This window comes from Podarcis erhardii (assembly GCF_964252035.2).
Source record: "Podarcis erhardii genome assembly, chromosome: 11".
Lineage (NCBI taxonomy): Eukaryota > Metazoa > Chordata > Lepidosauria > Squamata > Lacertidae > Podarcis > Podarcis erhardii.
In genome coordinates this window covers 19,529,024-19,547,935 of record NC_138501.1, presented here as the reverse complement: position 1 = coordinate 19,547,935, position 18,912 = coordinate 19,529,024, and the positions used below count along the sequence as shown (strand labels likewise).

Here is an 18,912-nt window from a genome sequence, read left to right as displayed (position 1 = left end):
ATTGGAATCCAAGGCATTTCTGAACAGACAAGTATAGAGTTGCACTACAAGCACATTGTTTAATATATCTATGCTTAATCAAGTATTCTATGTATATGTTTTAATCTATGTTTGGTTCTTGCTCCCAATTAATTTAATAATTATCTGCTTAGAGATACTGTTATGCTTTTTATTTAGATGTTTTGCTTATGGTGGTCTGTGACCGTAATAAAGTAAATTCATTCAATATAAGGACATTATATTGTGTATTCTGGTTTTTCTGAAACATGTCTTAATTTCTAGGAGCTTTGTTTGCATACAAAATTGCTAGCTCCCATCAACTGTCCAATTGCTGACTTCTTGATGAAAGCTCCAGAACCACCTCCTGCTTTAATCATAAGAAATGCTGTACAGATGCTTAAGGTGAGTAAAATAAAGCTATTCTTGTCCCTGTATTTTTATTTATTATCAGCTTTTATAATGATTCCTAAAACACTAATTTTTTGCATAACTACTGAAATTACTAGCTCTGAAAAAATTCCATAAGCACCTTTCCCAATTTCATCAGTGCCCTACTTAATACTTCTCCTCTGAAGTTTGCCCTGGAAATATCTGATCAAAAGTGGCTTTACACGAGTCTGTGTTTGAATTGTTTATATGAAACAATTCACTTGCATTTTCAGATGAAGCCACGACAAGAGAAATAGTTGCTAAGCTAATTGAAATTTGGAGTCTAGTTGTTACCTGCTTTTGAAATGTGCATTTCTTTGTACGCTGATTTTGTTTGCTCTTTTAAAAAATAGACAATAGATGCTATGGATACCTGGGAGGATCTGACAGAACTTGGCTATCATCTGGCTGACTTACCAGTAGAACCTCATCTTGGCAAAATGGTGCTGTGCGCCGTTGTTCTGAAGTGCCTGGATCCTATTCTGACAATAGCGTGTACCCTTGCATACCGCGACCCATTTGTGTTACCTACACAGGCCTCTCAAAAGCGTGCAGCCATGCTGTGTAGAAAAAGATTTACTGCAGGAACATTTAGTGACCATATGGCTCTTCTCCGGGCTTTCCAGGTATTGCGAGTCTACAAAAACTCCCAAAACACTTATGATCTTTGTGAAATGTATCAGAAAGCAAGGATTAACACATCTTGAAATGCTACCTAGTGCAGTCTAGTAAACTAATGTTATCAGAGGGCAATTACTAAGCCTTTGTACACCTTGTCTGCTATGGCTGCTCTTCTTGTCTCCCTCCCTTGCTCCTTGCCACCTGCCACTTGTTCCCCTTTTACACGGCTGCTAGCTGGAAAAGCAGTGTGTGTATTGTGTGTATATTGTCTTCCTTTGGCCATTGCTTTGTAAGACGGCTATTGCTCTAAACTGAGTCTGAGGGTGGGCTGCTTGGAGATATGCAAGCCCAGCTTTTGTATTGCGGTAGCATTGTTTTAACAATCAGAAAAGATGAGTTTCTAATTTCCATTGAGCCATGGCTTTAATCACCTGGTTCATCTCCATTTTTCCATGAATCTCTTGTTTTTAAGTTTAATTATTGTACACAGATAATGTTGGAAGCTATGCTATGGGAAAAGTATGTCCCCATCCCCTCCTTGCAGTGAGGTGGATTGCTCTAATATTATGATTAAGTAAGGATTAATTAAAGTTCCTTTTATCCATGATGCTAAGGAGAAAGGTTAATAGCATACTACCCGTATTTCCTCATCTGCCCATTGATGCGGGGGGAAAACCACTTGGATTCTTCCTAGCAGAGTAGTATAGCTGTTCCTAGCAACGTTCTGGTAGTTGAACAATGTAGAGAGAAGCCTTCAAGAATTGGGTATTCCCCAAATGTGTTCTGTTTCTTTCTCACTGGCTCAGAGCACTTGGGACTTATACTATGTCAGGCTTATGCCATGACTGTTGCAAAAAGAACCCACCTCTCCTGTGGTCAGATGAGATTGCGGGGACAGCAAGAGATTTTGACAGGTGGGCAGAGCAATCTGCCTGTGAATTGTGTGATATCGTAGCAACACCATAGATAAATTACTGTTATTCTATAAATCAAGGCTTTCTATACTAATGATCTGAACATCGTGAAATGTGTGTTTGTCAGAGGTTGCATTCTAAATAGTCACTGAAGAAACATTAACTACTCTGAAAGTTCTTTTAAATCAACTTGTTTTGCAGGCATGGCAAAAGGCACGAAGCGATGGCTGGGAACGAGCTTTTTGTGAGAAGAATTTCCTTTCTCAGGCAACAATGGAGATTATCATAGGAATGAGAACACAGCTGCTTGGGCAACTCAGAGCATCAGGTAAAATATATATCTGTATATTTATTAACCTGAAATCTGCCCCACAAAGTCTTCAAGCTTTTTTCCTGGATTTCACTGTACTATTGATTCCTATGTATGTGATCAGGGATACAGTTGCTATCTTTTGAGGTTTATTTTGGAGCAGTTATCCTACAACCAAACCTTTGGTTTACTTACACTGAAAGCATATTCCACTTGTTACCACAATTTGAAGTGTTATGCTGTTGCAGTGGATTGTAAATATGCCCCAGTTATGTGTATTTGTGGTTACACTAGTAATATTTGCTGTGTAGATTGTGTAGTGAATGCTTACTGTTCTGTTATCCTAACAAATGGCTATGTGTTGATTAGAGGGAGAACTGGTCCTATCCTGCTTTGAGCTTGCTTCAAGCCTCCATGTTAAAATGAGGTTTGCAATTAAGAAGTAGTGGCTGAGTTTGCTTTTTTCATCTTCTCTCCCAATTCCTTTTCCTCTTCCAGCATGTCTTTTAGACCGTAGATGGGAACATCCTTACTAATGATTATTGTAAACCCCTTTGGGAGTGTTTTCCAGCTGGAGAGTAGGGTAAAAATAAATAAGCCTGATAACTCATCAAAGCCAAGAGCTAGTTTTAATTCAAAATGAGCTAATATTTTTGAATTTGGCTCAGGAGCACAGAAAACTCAAATGAGGTATTTTAAGGGGAATTGTCAGGTGTCAGAGGATCCAACTCCCACGGCAGGTTGCCAGGAACGGATAAGACAAGGAAAAGTCCTTACCATCTACTTTTTATTCAATATTTACAGAGAGAGGATTGGAACACAGCCTCTTGGAATAATGGTGTTGTCCCAAGTGACTCTCCACCCCCCTTTTCTCCCACTTCCTTATTCATCACCTTGTCTCCTACGGGTGGTGCTGAGGACCCTTTGCTTCTGAGCCCTTTGCTCTACTACTTTCAAGGCTCGCCAGGTTCTGGGAGGGGGCAGGTCTGGAAAGCTTTCTAAAGACACCGTGTCTGTCAGCTGTCCCCCCTCTGGTGTTTCTTTTTCCTCCTCTTCCATTATTTCCCAGCTTCCCCCCTCATTTGCCTCTGAGCTGTGACCTCCCTCAAACCCCTGTAGTAATTATGAACTGTCTTCTTCTCTGGAAGGGTCAGGCTGGGGAGGCAGTCTCCACCTTTCCTCCTTTGCCCTGTCCCTGACAGGAATGATGTTTCCGTAAGTTTCAGCAGGCAAGATTGTGTCCTGAGTTAAATGAGAAAATGCTGTGTTTGGGTGTTGTTTGTTCTAGTGCAAAAGAACTTTTATTCTCCCATTCTGCAACCAAGGCAAGATCTTTTGCAACCAAATGCCTGAGTTACACTGCTCAGAATGGTATACTGTTAATGACAGCGTGGGAGCTAAAAAGGCTATCCCTGAAATGTGTCTCTGAAGTTAATAATAGCTTTCTTAATTAGCAGGACATACATTTCTTTCTTTTTTTTCTTTCTAGGTTTTGTAAGGGCCAGAGGTGGTGGCGACATAAGAGATGTTAACACCAACTCTGAGAACTGGGCTGTGGTGAAAGGAGCCTTAGTAGCTGGAATGTACCCCAATATAGTTCATGTTGACAGAGAGAACATTGTTTTGACTGGGCCAAAAGAAAAAAAAGTTAGATTTCATCCTACCTCCGTTCTTAGCCAGCCCCAGTATAAAAAGGTAAGAAGAGATCTGGGAACCTCAGTTCTTCCGTGAGCTTTGAATACTTTGTTTATTTAGAAACGTATTTTAAATAATAACAACCCATGACCGATACCAGTTGCTATTCTTAACGAGGAAGCAGAGAACTAGTAAAATAAGGTGGCACAAGGCTTTGCTGAGATTCTTTGCTAAACTTGTTTTAGCACCAAATGGTATTACCTGATCTTGTTTCAGAACGTTTGTGTTGTAAAGGCTTTGTACAGCATTCCTCATGTGGACTGTGCATCCCACCTCAGGGAGCAGGATTTTACCCTTTCTTCAGGCTACCTGACCGTGTACTTTTGTTCTGCATAGCTTTTTGTGTGTTTTATATGCTCCCGTAGTCTCCCATACACCAATGAGGAGGTTCACAATGGTTTAGATTCAGCAGTGCTGCGCATTGGGTACTCCCTGCCCATTTTCTTCAGCAGGCTGGGGAAAGTTTGCTTGCAAACGGATGTTTTAAATTGTCCCTTTTTATCGAACCGAAAGAAGCAATTCTGTTCCTTCTGTGTTACTGCCTAACAGATTCCTCCAGCGAATGGTCAAGTGGCAGCTATTCAGGCACTTCCCACGGACTGGCTCATATACGATGAAATGACAAGAGCCCACCGCATAGCCAATATCAGGTGCTGCTCAACTGTGACGCCAGTCACTGTGGCCCTCTTCTGTGGATCAGCTAGGCTGCCAAGTAATGCTTTGCAGGAGCCTTCCTCCTTCAGAGGTATAGTGCTAGAATAAGAAACATGGTTTTAATATGCATGTGTGGGTACATCTAATCCACTTGTTGACTTGTGTTAGCAGTTGTTAAGAGCTTTTTGTTTCCTGCGCTAAAGTAAAATAAACATTTTTTAAATAATGGAATGGGGAATGAAAAATTGGCACTTGTTCATCTCATTTTTCCCTCTTAAATTCAAACAGATTGTTGGGTTCTGTTCATTATTTTGAAGTCTGGAAGCAGCTTCATACAGTGGTGCCCCGCAAGACGAACGCCTCGCAAGACGGAAAACCCGCTAGACGAAAGGGTTTTCCGTTTTGGAGGCACTTCGCAAAATGAATTTCCCTATGGGCTTGCTTTGCAAGACGAAATGTCTTGCAAGTTCCTGCGGGTTTTCCCCCCTCCCCCCCTTTTCCTAAGCCGCTAAGCTGCTTATCAGCTGATCCGCTAAAAGCCGCTAAACCGCTAATAGCACTAATCCGCTAAGCTGTCAATGGGCTTGCTTCGCAAGACGAAAAAACCGCTATACGAAGAGCCTCGTGGAACGGATTAATTTCGTCTTGCGAGGCACCACTGTACATTATGTTTTCTTGCAGGGAAAGGACCTCACTATTGGGAAGAAAGTGTAGATTGTCTTGCCTTTAGCAGCACTACCAAACAGTTCATTTTCTTAATGCTTTGTTAAAATAAATATGAATGTGGTTACTGTCATATAAGCTAACCTGTTAAGTAAATGAGATAAAAGCAAAATGCAGCTGTATATTGCAAATAAAACTAAGCAGAGTACAAAGAAAGAAAGAAAGAAAGAAAGAAAGAAAGAAAGAAAGAAATGAGTTGGAGTCCCGGAAAACTTGGGTAACTGTAAGATCTTAAATGTCATGACTGTCACCACCTCATTCCAGAGAGTAAGTGCTGTCGTTGGGAAGGCCCACTTCTGTGTTGCTAGGTATCCTGTTCTCAAGTTATTTAGCGCTTTAAATGTCAACAACAAAACCTTGAACTTACTTCAGTAGCTAATAGGGAGTGAGTGCAGATCTTACAACACTGGTGTAACTTGTCAGTCTGGGTGTCCCACTAAGTCACCTAGCAGCTGCATTTTGTATTAGCTGAAGCTTCTGAACCAGGCACCAAGGTAGGAAGTTAGCAGATTAATCTTGATGCATATTAAGAATGCGTACATCTCATAATTGTTGTTGGTTTAAGTACGGAGTACAGTAAATGTTACTGTCTGAGATCTGGCTTTCTCTAATATAGTGGATGGTGTTCCTAATGACAGCAGTGATAGTGAGATGGAAGACAGAACTACTGCTAACTTGGCTGCCTTGAAACTGGATGAATGGCTTCATTTCAAATTAGACCCAGAGGTGCGTACTTCATGGTTCATCTGAAAAAAATTGAAAGGAAAAACTCAGTCTTGAGAATTGCTTTCAGCATTTTGACCTCAAAATGACTTAAAATTAGGATTCCAGGCTCCAAAACTGACCACTGAATGATACAGAACTCTTTTCTCTCTCATTTTCAATATTGGCACCACCCAGCATCATAATCACTTTTTATAAATCTATGATGTGACCACATTAAAATATATGCTCTAGATACTGCATCTTAACAAACAAAACCCCCACTGTTGTACAGTAGGAAATGGTGCACAAAAAGGGGAGTCAAAATAAATTAAACAAAGGGATTGGAACCATTTCCATATGAAAAAAGGTTAAAATGTTTGGAGGACTTAGTTGGGAGAGATCAGCAGGGAGCTGGGGCTTGGTCTTCACCAATATGTGGAATTAATACCTAGTTGGATGGGTGGGGTACAAATAAAATTAATGATTATTATGATTATGATTATGATTATTTTAAATAAACAGCAAGGGGACCTTAGTGTGTTTTTATAACATCATACATGATGTGAAGAAAGTCGTTGGAGGTATTTCCCCCCCTTTCTCAGTTAAATTAAATTAATTGGCTTTAGATTCAGAGAATACATAATTAACATGGTATTTTCTATCCTAAAATGTGGTGATGGCCACTGACTTTAGAAGTGGTTAGATTGATCTTCTATACATGTCCATTATGGAGGCTACTACTTTAATTCTGGACCTATCCCAGTTCTTCCTCTATCACTATGAGAATAATCATCCCAGCTGAAAAACCTGAAATTCTTTGCTGATGAGCATGGTTACAGATATAACAGAGGAATGAAGTATTAATTAAAATACTTTTTTAAAAAAATCTTCCAAATACTTTGGAACAAAAGGATGTTTTCAGGAATCATGTTGCTGACATCAAACTTCCTCAAAGTACTGGAGTTATCAAAACTATTTAATACACTTATAATCAATAAAGGGTCACCGAGCGTTCTTGGAACGGTCTCCAAGACATACATACATACATACATACATACATACATACATATATATATATATATAAAATTATAGGGACGCGGGTGGCGCTGTGGGTAAAACCTCAGCGCCTAGGACGTGCCGATCGCATGGTCGGCGGTTCAAATCCCCGCGGCGGGGTGCGCTCCCGTCGTTCAGTCCCAGTTCCTGCCCATCTAGCAGTTTGAAAGCACAATTAAGTGCAAGTAGATAAATAGGTACCGCTTTCTAGCGGGAAGGTAAATGGCGTTCCGTGTGCTGCTCTGGTGCCGGTTCGCCGGAGCAGCTTTGTCACACTGGCCACGTGACCCGGAAGTGTCTGTGGACAGCGCTGGCCCCCGGCCTCTTAAGTGAGATGAGCGCACAACCCTAGAGTCTGTCAAGACTGGCCCGTATGGGCAGGGGTACCTTTACCTTTACCTTATTAAATTATAAACTATATTTATTACAGGCTGCTAGCCTACTCCTGCAATTGAGGCAAAAATGGCATAGTTTATTTTTACGGCGCATGAGAGCTCCTTCAAAGCCCTGGTCTCAAGTTGATGAGGCAACCATACGAGCAATCATTGCTGTCTTAAGCACCGAAGAACAGTCTGCAGGTCTACAGCAGCCTTCGGGAATTGGGCAAAGACCAAGACCCATGTCATCTGAGGAACTTCCTCTAGCGTCTTCATGGAGATCAAACACTAGCCGAAAAAGCTCAGCAGAAGCAGAATTCGCAGACGATGCTTTTAATGCTGAAAGGTCAGTATCTAGTGGATAGTACTGTCCGCAGTACTGTGCTCTGTGCCTGCCGTGAATAGGAAGCACATAGTGTGCAAAGGGTTTGACCCCGTGAGGTGTCTGTATGCTTTAAAGCTCACCTTGGCCCTCCACATTTTTTGAGACTCCCAACTCCCATCAACCTCAGCTAGGATGGCCAGTGATCTGGGATGATGGGAATTGTGGTTCAGCAACATACAGAGGGCTGTTGGTTGGCCATCCCTGCTTTACAAGTAGCAAGAAGGGATGAAGCTGTAGTTTTTTCCCTAGCAGGAGAGGACCAGAGGTGGCATAAGCTCTCCTCTCTGTGTCCACTCATTGCTTGTCCCTCAGCAGTTGCAAACCCACAGTTGGGTCACCTCAAACTAATACATTGCCTTTCTTGATGGAGGGAGAGTTCCTTTCTGTTCTTGACTTGTGTTTAGGCTCCTGACCTAGTTGGCAGTGCATGCCCATAGAAAGTCATATTGTGATTGTGCGTCTTTTGCAAATAGAAGTGGAATCTGAGGTTCTACGCCTGCCTAAATCTTCCTTGCATTTTGGTTGACTTGTTGCTTCCACGGACCAAAATATCTGAAGCTTTACTAAAATGCATTAGGACAAAATAGGGATAGCTGGACCGAAGCTTAATTGAGTCCCCCTCCTCTGAACTTTTCAAGATTGCCTCTCCTGCCTGGTCGGGTAAGGCCATTGAGGAGGGCAGAATTACAAACACAAAACTTTATATGTAAAAATACTTCATGGAATCCCAGTTTTATATTATGGGGGTATACACATACTCCCTCTCTCACACATATGTGCACATGCATACATGAGTTTTAAAAAATTTTTTAGAATATACTGCTAAAAATAAGACTTGTCATGTGTAACAGACACAAATATGCTACTGTTCAAGCTTAACGTAATTTCAGCATCATTAAAAAGGTAATCTAATAATACTGGAACATATTCAGGATGATTTTTCATAATTTTAAAATTAGTTTTCACACAACATTGATGGCTAACAGAGTAGTTATAAAAATAAACAGTATTAACAAAAAAAGCTTATTGTTCAACAATACAGTGGTACCTCAGGTTAAGTACTTAATTCGTTCAAGAGGTCCGTTCTTAACCTGTAACTGTTCTTACCCTGAAGCACCACTTTAGCTAATGGGGCCTCCTGCTGCTGCTGCGCCGCTGGAGCACAATTTCTGTTCTCATCCTGAAGCAAAGGGTTAGTGGAGTGTGTAACATGAAGTGTATGTAACCCGAGGTACCACTGTATTTATTTCTCTGCAATATTTAAAAACAAACAGCAAGAACCACAAATATATAGGAAAGCAAAGGAGTATTTATGAAGGACTTGAGCATAATATGAACTTAGTCTTTAACATGTTTGTAAAATGTCTCTAAAACAACTTGAAAATATATAGCCGTTTTCTCTTTCAGAAATCCCCCCAAAGCAACTTTAAGCTATGATATAAACAAAGAACAGAACAATACAATATTAAGGTAACGTTCCGATTTTTAAAGCTTTTAAAAAGCACACTTCAAAGAGTACAAAGGCAATTTGACAAGAGAAAAATAAATAGAATAGATTGCTTAATAAGGAAATATAAAAATAGTGAATTGCACTGTCCCTTCTCCAGAAAGTTTAAATTACTTGCTCATATGAACTACAGGGGAAGGAAATAACAAGGCATTGGTGCTATTTGATTCTAGCAGCCATTACACCAGTCTGCCTTCTCATACCTAGTTCCACAGGGATAAATGGTAACTGGCAAACGGCTGCTGTGCATTCTGCTGCTGCTGCTGCTGCTGAATAACTTGTCTGGAAACCTGTTATCCTTGCTTGCCTGACTTTGTCCCTATGCCGCTTTTTGATTAATATTGGGTTGCTAGTATATACAGAAAAACTGCTTCCGCCTGTCGACCAGAGTTTGTAACCCCATAAGTGTGAGCAGATGCCATCTTCAGGAAACCTCTTAGAGCAGGGGAGGCCAAACTGTGGCTCTTCAAGATGCTGTCAGATTCCAGCTCTCATCAAACCCAGGCCAACATGGACAATGGTCAGGGATCATGGGAGTTGCAGTCCCAACATCTGGAGGGCCACGGTCTCCTATCAATTCCCTAGAATTGCTTGATCCCCATTAAACATGGTTTTCTGCTTTCAACTTAACAGAGTTCTAATGAAGTCTGCATCTCCAGCATTTCACCAACCCCTGAAATACAAAGAGAGAAGCATTTTGCATTCCAAACGAAGCACAGATGATAGGTCAGACCAGTCGTCTGTGAAATCTACAGACAGCAGCAGTTTCCCCAGCCCCTGTGCCAGTCCTTCTCCTCCATCATCTGGGAAGGTACAGTAGCTGTTCTTCATCCTCTTTTAAATTTTTGGAAGCTGCTGACTGCTTGCTGAAATAATAAAATCAGACATAGCACACTGGAGCTGAAAACATTTTGAAAATATCGCTGGTTTGATTTCCTTTTCTGGAGTACATGGTTTAAGCTCTTTCAGATGAATTTGTATGGCTTGTTTCTTTGCCACCTTGAACCAGGAGTACCCTCTCAGATGTTCTTGTGTCTATATGTAGAGCAGAAACACAAATACCTTGAGAATCATTGAAGAAAATTAAGGGATTGGTAGATCTTAGGCTAAATCAAGAGCCGTAGAAATGTTTAAAAACACAGAGTTTTAAAAGAGCTGACTGCTTTTGTATAATCCTGCTCTCTCCTCAATTCAGTTTTGGTTGACTATGGTGCTTGATTCATTCTCCTAAGAGCCAGAAAACCAGCTCTGCTTAGATACCAGAGCTGACTTCATTTGGTAAAATATGACCTGTACATTTATCCTACAAGATTTTTGGGATTCAACAAGAACTGGTCCTAAATGTACAGGCTGCTTCTAGAGACCTATTGACAGCAGATGGCAGAAGGGGCAGAGCTGCTTGGTTGTCCCTAAACTGTAGTTGTGCTAGAGATCCCAATAACATTCAACTTGATGCATTGCAACATTGCATTACTATCTTAATTTGCAACGTTTCGTATTTGCATTCCTTTGACATCAAAGATACCAACTATTGAACTACTTTCCACAAGAATGGTATGGTAATACCTTAAAAAATATCTTTAAAGGTAATACCTTTAAAAAAAACCACAAGTGTCTAATCATTGACCCGGTTTTCATATAATGCTAAGACAGACCATGGCTTAGTGAAAATGCATGAACATGTAGATTTCTGCAGACGAAATTGCAGCTGCAAGACTCCTCTTCCAGTTATGCTTCTGCCATGGTACTCGGGGCTGAACCTTAGTGTTACCTTCAGATCTGTGGTCATGATTTATCTCTTTCCAGAAAAACCACAAGTTGTACCATGGTTCTTGGTTATGTAATACCCAGCCAAAACATAGCCTATCCCCAGGTAGTGCAGCTGTGGTCTTACTGTTAATTGCTGGGACATAGTGGGTTTGAGTGTGTCCAAACATCACAAAAGGTATCTGTTTTTGCAGGGCTCCAAGTCTCCTTCTCCAAGACCAAATATGCCAGTTCGATACTTCATTATGAAAAGCAGCAACCTGAGAAACCTTGAGATTTCACAGCAGAAGGGGATTTGGTCTACAACCCCAAGTAATGAGCGAAAACTGAATCGAGCCTTTTGGGAGAGCAGTGTTGTTTACTTAGTATTTTCTGTTCAGGGATCGGGACACTTTCAGGTGAGAAATTGATACACTGAAGTTGATGAGTCTGTTGCAAAATTGTTACCAGACTATAACAATATCTGCTACATTCACAACATTTACCTTTCTATAATTTGTCCTTTTCCTTCCTCCAGTGACGTAATATAGGCAACTTGTGTGTAGAGTTAATTTCTTAATTTTTCAAGGACCCAAGTTGTGATCTGACAAAGGACTGGCATTTAATAAGGCTCTGAAACCTACTAGAAACAGGCAACCTCACATGAAAAAAGGGATTGAAATCCACCCCGGGAGTGACATTTATACAGAACTAGATCCACAATGTAATCCTCCTAACTTATTTTCATCTTCGTGGTAGTAAACAGCATTCTCAAACATGGTAGTAAACAGTATCCTGAAACTTCAGCCACTTAACATTTACATTTTCTTTTTTGTAAACAAAAAGCACCTGCGGCAACTAAGCACCTGAAGAAAAACAGCTGACTCTTATAAATGAATCTTTACCCCAGACAGTACTAAGATTCATGTGGTTTTTCAAGCAAAAAACAACCCAGATAAGCAGCGAAGTGGCCTCATTCTGCAGCACTACACATGGCTTTATTGAGGGACATTTTGCCGCACCAAAGCATTTGAATTTGGCTTGAGATAGAAAAACAACTTCTAAAACACTGTTTCTGTTTTATTAATTAATGTATTGAGGTAAAAAAAATGCTGTGGGTTTTTTCAAGCAAAAACTGGTCAGAGAAGCATATTAAAATATTCTTCTCCTGACACAACACACATGGTTTTATTTTGGATATCCTGCTCCCCCAAGAAATATTAGAAGTCAGCTTGGGATCAAAAGACACCCCATAAACCTATCAGGTTTTTTCCCCTACTAATCGAGAATAGATGCTATCCAACTAAGCCATACTTGGAATAAACCTACTGAGATTGATGGACTTCAGTTAATTTATTTCAATGGTCCTACTCTGATTTGGATACCACCTGATGCGTTTAATACAGAGTAAAAACTGGTTTTATTTAGATTCTAACATTTTAAATGTGTTGTAGGGCTTTGCTCGAATGTCTTCAGAGATTGGACGTGAGAAGAGTCAGGATTGGGGTTCTGCTGGCTTAGGAGGAGTATTCAAGGTGGAGTGGATCCGGAAAGAAAGTCTTCCTTTTCAGTTTGCTCATCACTTACTCAACCCTTGGAACGACAACAAGAAAGTACAAATAAGTCGAGATGGCCAGGTATGTTGATTTTACAGCTCTGAGTACAAGGATATGCTCAAGGATGGCTTACTTGATTCCCTCCGTCTTCCTTGTCAAGAATATAGTTCATTTTTTAAAACCAGTAATGGCCAGTTTTATCCCACTATTTGAAATAACATCAAGATGTAAGAAATTTCCCTGTAGAGTGAAATACGTAACTTCGGCTTTGTAATTGAAGCAGCCTCTACTGAGGCTAGTTGTCATTTCCATGTAGTGGCCTCCCTTTTATAGCCGGGCCTTATAACACCGTCACTTTCTCTCCTTCCCTGGTGTAGGAACTGGAACCTCAGGTTGGTGAACAGTTGCTGCAGCTCTGGGACCGTATTCCTTTAGGAGAGAAAAATGCGGCTGATTGAAAATATGATGGGCAGCTTTTGAGGTATACTCTCCAGATGAGAATGTGAATGAATTTGAAGGTTTTCTAACCCTGTTGGTGAAGCTTAGAGAAAGTAGTAGCTGTTCTCAAGTGGTTATTGATGCAATATTGGATAGATCCACACGTCACTAGATTTTAAGGCTAGGAGAGGGGGAAGTGGAGCTAAAATACTGCACCAGGGTGACAGCTGTGGAGGGAGGATGAAGAGTGAAAGGCCAATAGAGCAGGCAAGTGAAGCAGAAGATTGCAAGGCCAGCGTAGTAATTTCCTGTGTTTTAAAATGCTCTTCCAGAAAAAAGCTTGATGTACAGAGTGGTCACTTGAGAAAACCACATTGTCCTTTGCCAAAATTAAGCAGAAGTTTTTGTTTGACGAATAAAGACTTAAAACTTTGTCGTTCTCCTCCACAGTTCCACCTCCTGTGAAATAGATAATGTGCTAAGATCACCAGTGCACCTAAAGAAGGAAATGCCTGAGGGAAATGAGCTGCAGGCAGTCAGCAGCACTCCTCTAGCACAGACTAGATTTGATTCTGTGTTCTGGTTTGAAGGAAACAATGTGGACTGCTCTTATTTTCACTGAGAAGTTTGTTCTTTTTCATTCACTTTGAAGTTTCAAATGTTAAGACACCCAAACTCCAAATGGTGGGTCACCAAAGCAGACCAAAGCTGCTGTTGAAATTTTAACAGTGTTGTAATTTAAAGCAGTAGGTCTGGGGAAAATGAGTATAGAATCCTGTTCCGACAAGGCTCAAGGGAAAATAAATGGAGGTACAGCTTCGAAGTTGAAAGGGTTGGGAACACCTGCTACTAGACTAAAACATTGAGTAGACAAAGCAGTGAAAAGAGCCTCCTCCTCTCAGATTAAATCCAATTTAAATGATGAGTGCCTTTTGTCAGAAAGCTGGCTTTGGGGTGTTTTAATTTTGACTTTATTCTGTGTCCATTATGTGCTTGCAGAAATGGGCATGGATTTCCTAATTCTTTGCTCGTAGCAAGGTGCATCAGGAACAGCCTCTTCAGTTTTGAAGGAAAGGTATCTTTAAGGAACCATTTTGTTTCGATTAGCCTTCCTCTTAAAACAATCACCAGCAACTTTTTTCTTCCTCCCAAAATTGCCTACAAGTTCCTTGTAGTGTGCCCTTTTGATTTTCTTTTTCACTTGCCATATTTCGTTTGACTTGATTTGTCTAAATAGCTCCCTCCTACATTGTGCAAATATATAATCTGTTGTACTTTGCTTGTACAGCCCCCCCCCCAGTCTCTTTCCTGCAGTTTCGTTTTTTTAAAAGCACGATGGCCAAATCAGCTTTTCTGCAGAGCATTTGAACAGGGATGGTTTAATTACTGAACAGTCTTCTAAGTTAAGAATGTTAAAAAGGCAATTATTTGCCACAAACCACTAATAAAAGGATAAAACTACAGTGGATTAGCTTTTACATGAATTTGGGATTTGAATTTCTTGGCTTTGCATTTCATTGTTAAGGGTTTTTTACATTTTCATGTATAGATTGACTTATTTGTGATTTTTGAGCATGTGTAATTGAGTTCCTCTGTACATCTCGTCGCATTTTCTTGTTAATTTTTACTAACAAATGCCAGTAATTTACCAGTTTACCAGTTTTAACTTGGAAATAAGATGTATTTAGAATAAAGCCATTTTGTTTTTAGCTGATTGGTGTTTTGGAGCAATTTCTACAGCAGAGAGTAACCTGTTATCAAAGCACTATATCTACCAAGAATTAGTTCTTCACATCTGATTGTTAAATTGCATTCATTGTCAGGTTGTATATAGCAACAATAAGTATTCTGTTCTAGTTCTTCTTCAGGTACCATTGATATACAAACTGCAGTAACCTAATATAGCTTAAAAAGGAAATTAGGAAGAAGGCTGTCTTACATGTTTCTTCTAAATGTCTTCAAGATCAGGATTCAGGTGCAGCTGTTCTCGGGTACAAAGGAAATGTGATCAGTTACATGCTTTTTTGCTATAGGCTAGATATTTCTAAAGCACAAAATAATAATAAGTTATATGAAAATATAGTGTCAGCATGGTTGGGTTGTATGTGCATTCCTCCCCTAAATAAAGTTTACATGCACACAGGTTTATTATTCCTGTTAGTGAATTTCATTGACTTCTAAAAAGCTGAATAATCTTTTTCATAGTACGATTTAATTCTGCGTAAACTTAAAGGGTCCTCCTTTCCTAGTCACTGCTACAGGGTTAAGCAGTCATTACGTTCTGGACTGATAGTTCACTGTTCATTTGTCTTTCCTTATCTACCTGGGCCTTTTAATCAAAACGAAAGGTGAGTAGCCAGTGAAGAATCTGGTTCCTATGATGTCTGCTCTGCTCTGGAACAGAGGTGTGTGCTCATAAATAAAGTGGCTATAGTGCTGAAAACTAGGGGAGTATGATAGGTAAAGACAAAGCTGTTTCCAAGTGTTTGGAAATCAAGATATTTCTTCCTAAGTGTACATATCAAGTTGCTATATGTATTTTACTGTCCGTATGTATTTTTATGGGTTGGCCTATCTAAATCTCAAAATCCAAAAATTCCCGGTTCCTTTCACAGCCAGTCCTCTTTCTCTGCATGCATTACAGTCAAAACGGGTCACAACAAAGATGAATAAAATATGAGTGTATCAATGAAGCTCTCTTTTCTCTAGCTCCATATATAGTGGTACCTCGGGTTAAGAACTTAATTCGTTCTGGAGGTCCGTTCTTAACCTGAAACTGTTCTTAACCTGAGGTACCACTTTAGCTAATGGGGCCTCCCGCTGCACTGCCGCCACACAATTTCTGTTCTCATCCTGAAGCAAAGTTCTTAACCTGAGGTACCACTGTGAAGAACAAACAGTTTAATAATAACAAATGCATAGTTGAAAAGCGCTGAGGCTTAGGTAGTGGAGCTAGCAGAGCTCTCCAGTGACAATGAAAGCAGCAAAAGCATCATCTGTTTTGAAGAGCTGTGGCAGGAGGTAAGAGGCAAGACCTGAGTCCCAAGGATTACAAGCGGGAACTTCAGTGAAAAATACCTGATCTAGGTGGTATGTGGCAGTTAACAGACTATCCTGCTTTGCTCATTTAATAACCTTGCCTTGTCAACAGCCTTTTTTTATTTCTTTATATTTATTAAATTTGTATACCGTTCTTCATCCATAGATCTCACAACATAAAAAATGCAACTCACAACATAAAAAATGCAATATAAAAAACACAAAATATATAAGAAAAATAAGAAAAACAAACCCTTCCCTCAACACATTTAAAAGGGTATTGGATGTTAATCAGCCAAAGGCCTGGTTGAAGAAGGTTTTTGCCTACAATGCATCTGGCCTTTTATAATTCTCGGATAGAGGACTGAGATTTTGGGCAGCTTCAACTGCCAGGGAGCCTCCTTTACGTGCATGGAACTTTTTTCTCAAAATCAGTTTTTACTCTTTCCGATTTGAAAATTTAAAAAACCCTTCTCCAAAAGCACTTTTCAAGCTGTGATACTTCCATGGCTAGCCCAAGCCCTTGAGACTTCTTATACAGGAAAGCATGTTTGCTGTTTTGTCCCTGCAAGCCATTCTGGAAATGCCCCTAGGTTTAATGCTGGCATCTTCTCTTGGAAGTAATTGAAGGCCCCCCCCCCCTTTTTCTGACCCTGTTTATGAGGAGAAATGAAAAAAACAAAACAAAACTTTTGTACAGTAATGTGGAATAGAAATACTCTTCTTATGGTACTATTGCGCTGGCAACCAGTCTTGGTATCTGTTTGCTTTTTTGAGTGAATCTGTTCCCTGCTCTTTGCATTCTTTGGAAGGTTCTAGAATATACCGACACATTTCTAAAGCAGAAGCATTCACTCCATCTTGGGATGCCAATATTTGGGAATATATTGCACTCCAGGCAATCTGCATAATTTGGGGGTGAGAGGATCTGTATGATATTAAGCAATTGCTTAGTTATACAGAAGTTGGATGAAATAGGATCATTGGGGTCTCTGTCTTTTAGTGGTAGTCTTCATTGTACTTTGTTCAGTCAGCGTGGAGCCAGCATTATGTATATTTGTACAAAAGCAAGACCCATGAAGTTAAATAGGATTAACTCCCAGCAAAGTGTGTTTAGGATTGCGGTCTTTGACAATGAAAAAACTACCGTTGACAAAGCTAAAGGACAGAATGTATTCCACAGTAAAGCCACAAATCTGACTTGCCTCCTTGTGTGTGTGTTTATGAGTAGGGGCTTACCCACTCAGACCAATATTCTGCTAAATTAAGATGTGCATATATGATACAAACTTAAAGAAACATTCCCCAGTTGGTAATGTTCTGAAGTTCTAGAAGCATCTGTGAACCTTTGTTTCAACTCCGCAACATGGTTACATCCTTGATGTAGTGCAGAAAATATTAGTGTCGTGCTAGGTGGTGCTATTGTATAAATTTTTAAAATAGGGAATGCCCTTTTCACATGAAAAAAAAAAGGAACTACCTCCTTCAGTCACTCTCCTCCCTGGTTATTTGGTATCTTCCCTGACACAAATGATATTTGTACAAAGAGAAACATTATTTATGGTCCACTGACTACAAATATATAAGAAGCAAAGCACCCATTGTGAGGTGAATGTGAACCTGTATATGGTCCTATATGCTTTAAGGAACCCTGAAGGATGTAGCACATCTGTGGAGACATTGCATCCTCCCACAGGATCCCTGTCAGTGAGGGCTGGGCCATCCAGAGCCAAAGGTAGGCTGCAGATTCTGCCCTTCCCTTGATAGTGTTTCTAAACATAGCTCAAATCCTCTCCGCAGAGGCTTGCCCTTCCCATAATAAGCAAAGCTCCATTCTGTGCTCCCACTTTAGCCCTATTGATTGGTCCTCCCTGTTCTTTAATCCAGAGGATTCTCGGAGTGGCTTATAACAAGATTTGAAACGTGTAACAATAAAAAACCAAAACCCCAACAAAACAGCATACCCAGCAAAAAGCAGAACTGAAAATCACAAATGTAAAGGGCCTGGGGAAATAAAAAAAGGGATTGCCTGCCACCAAAACATCGTCAAACTTGATGTCTGGCAAACTTCAAACCTCTTGGAGGTCCTTAGCTAGTACAACATGTATGAAGAAGATTTGTCTCTGGTCATCACCTGCCTTGCTTCAGTGCGGATGGGATTCAGAAAGGTCCTCTGAGATGAATTTTAATTCATGAGAAGCCTTGCGAGGAAAGGCATTCATTCAGTTATTCCACTTTGACAGGATAAGGCAACTAGTTTTTTATATAGTTGGTAGGGATTTTCATTGTGAAAACCACCTTCAGCCTTCATGATAGTTACTGGGTTATTAACATCCTTAAAGGGCTATCATAGCTTGAACTGTGCAAATATGCTCTGGAGGAACTCAGAAGGTTTGAAGACCTCATGCCAGTTTATGCCATTGGTTCATCTGGCTGCTTTCCTGGTTTTTAAACTTTCTCATCCCTATGGAGGTGGCAGACATTGAACCAGGAGTGTTCTGGATGTTCCCCTATCACTGACCTATGGGAACACACTAACTGAGGAGCGTTTGGGAGTCTAGCAAAGAATCAACCTGTCTTTGCCACACAGTCAGCCTTGAGTATGTCAGTTATTTCCAGCTTACTGTATTTATGAGTATGAAATGTGCACCTTTTAAGGCTAAATTGCGTCATAAAAATTAGGGTGTGCATTAGATTTGATGGTGCATTTACATTCACCAGCAAATACTTTTTTTGGTTTCAAGGTTTTGAAAATTG

General features: G+C 40.2%; 1 protein-coding gene across 2 annotated transcripts in view; it reads left to right on the top strand.

The window, feature by feature from the left end:
• The window catches only part of YTHDC2 (YTH N6-methyladenosine RNA binding protein C2), a 34,444-nt gene extending 19,185 nt beyond the window's left edge, over positions 1-15,259 (top strand). Inside the window, exons 19-31 of one of the 2 annotated variants that reach the window (XM_081880310.1) lie at positions 283-402; positions 783-1,055; positions 2,166-2,292; positions 3,764-3,969; positions 4,519-4,714; positions 5,963-6,072; positions 7,538-7,830; positions 9,277-9,339; positions 10,010-10,187; positions 11,338-11,541; positions 12,577-12,759; positions 13,056-13,159; positions 13,567-15,259. In XM_081880310.1, coding sequence (XP_081736436.1) covers positions 283-402; positions 783-1,055; positions 2,166-2,292; positions 3,764-3,969; positions 4,519-4,714; positions 5,963-6,072; positions 7,538-7,830; positions 9,277-9,339; positions 10,010-10,187; positions 11,338-11,541; positions 12,577-12,759; positions 13,056-13,136 — 2,034 coding nt within the window. In that variant the 3' untranslated portion in view covers positions 13,137-13,159; positions 13,567-15,259. Of the gene's footprint in view, positions 1-282; positions 403-782; positions 1,056-2,165; positions 2,293-3,763; positions 3,970-4,518; positions 4,715-5,962; positions 6,073-7,537; positions 7,831-9,276; positions 9,340-10,009; positions 10,188-11,337; positions 11,542-12,576; positions 12,760-13,055 lie in introns of both variants that reach the window. The other variant, XM_081880311.1, reaches the window with a different exon arrangement.
• The last annotated feature ends 3,653 nt before the right edge of the window (positions 15,260-18,912 follow it).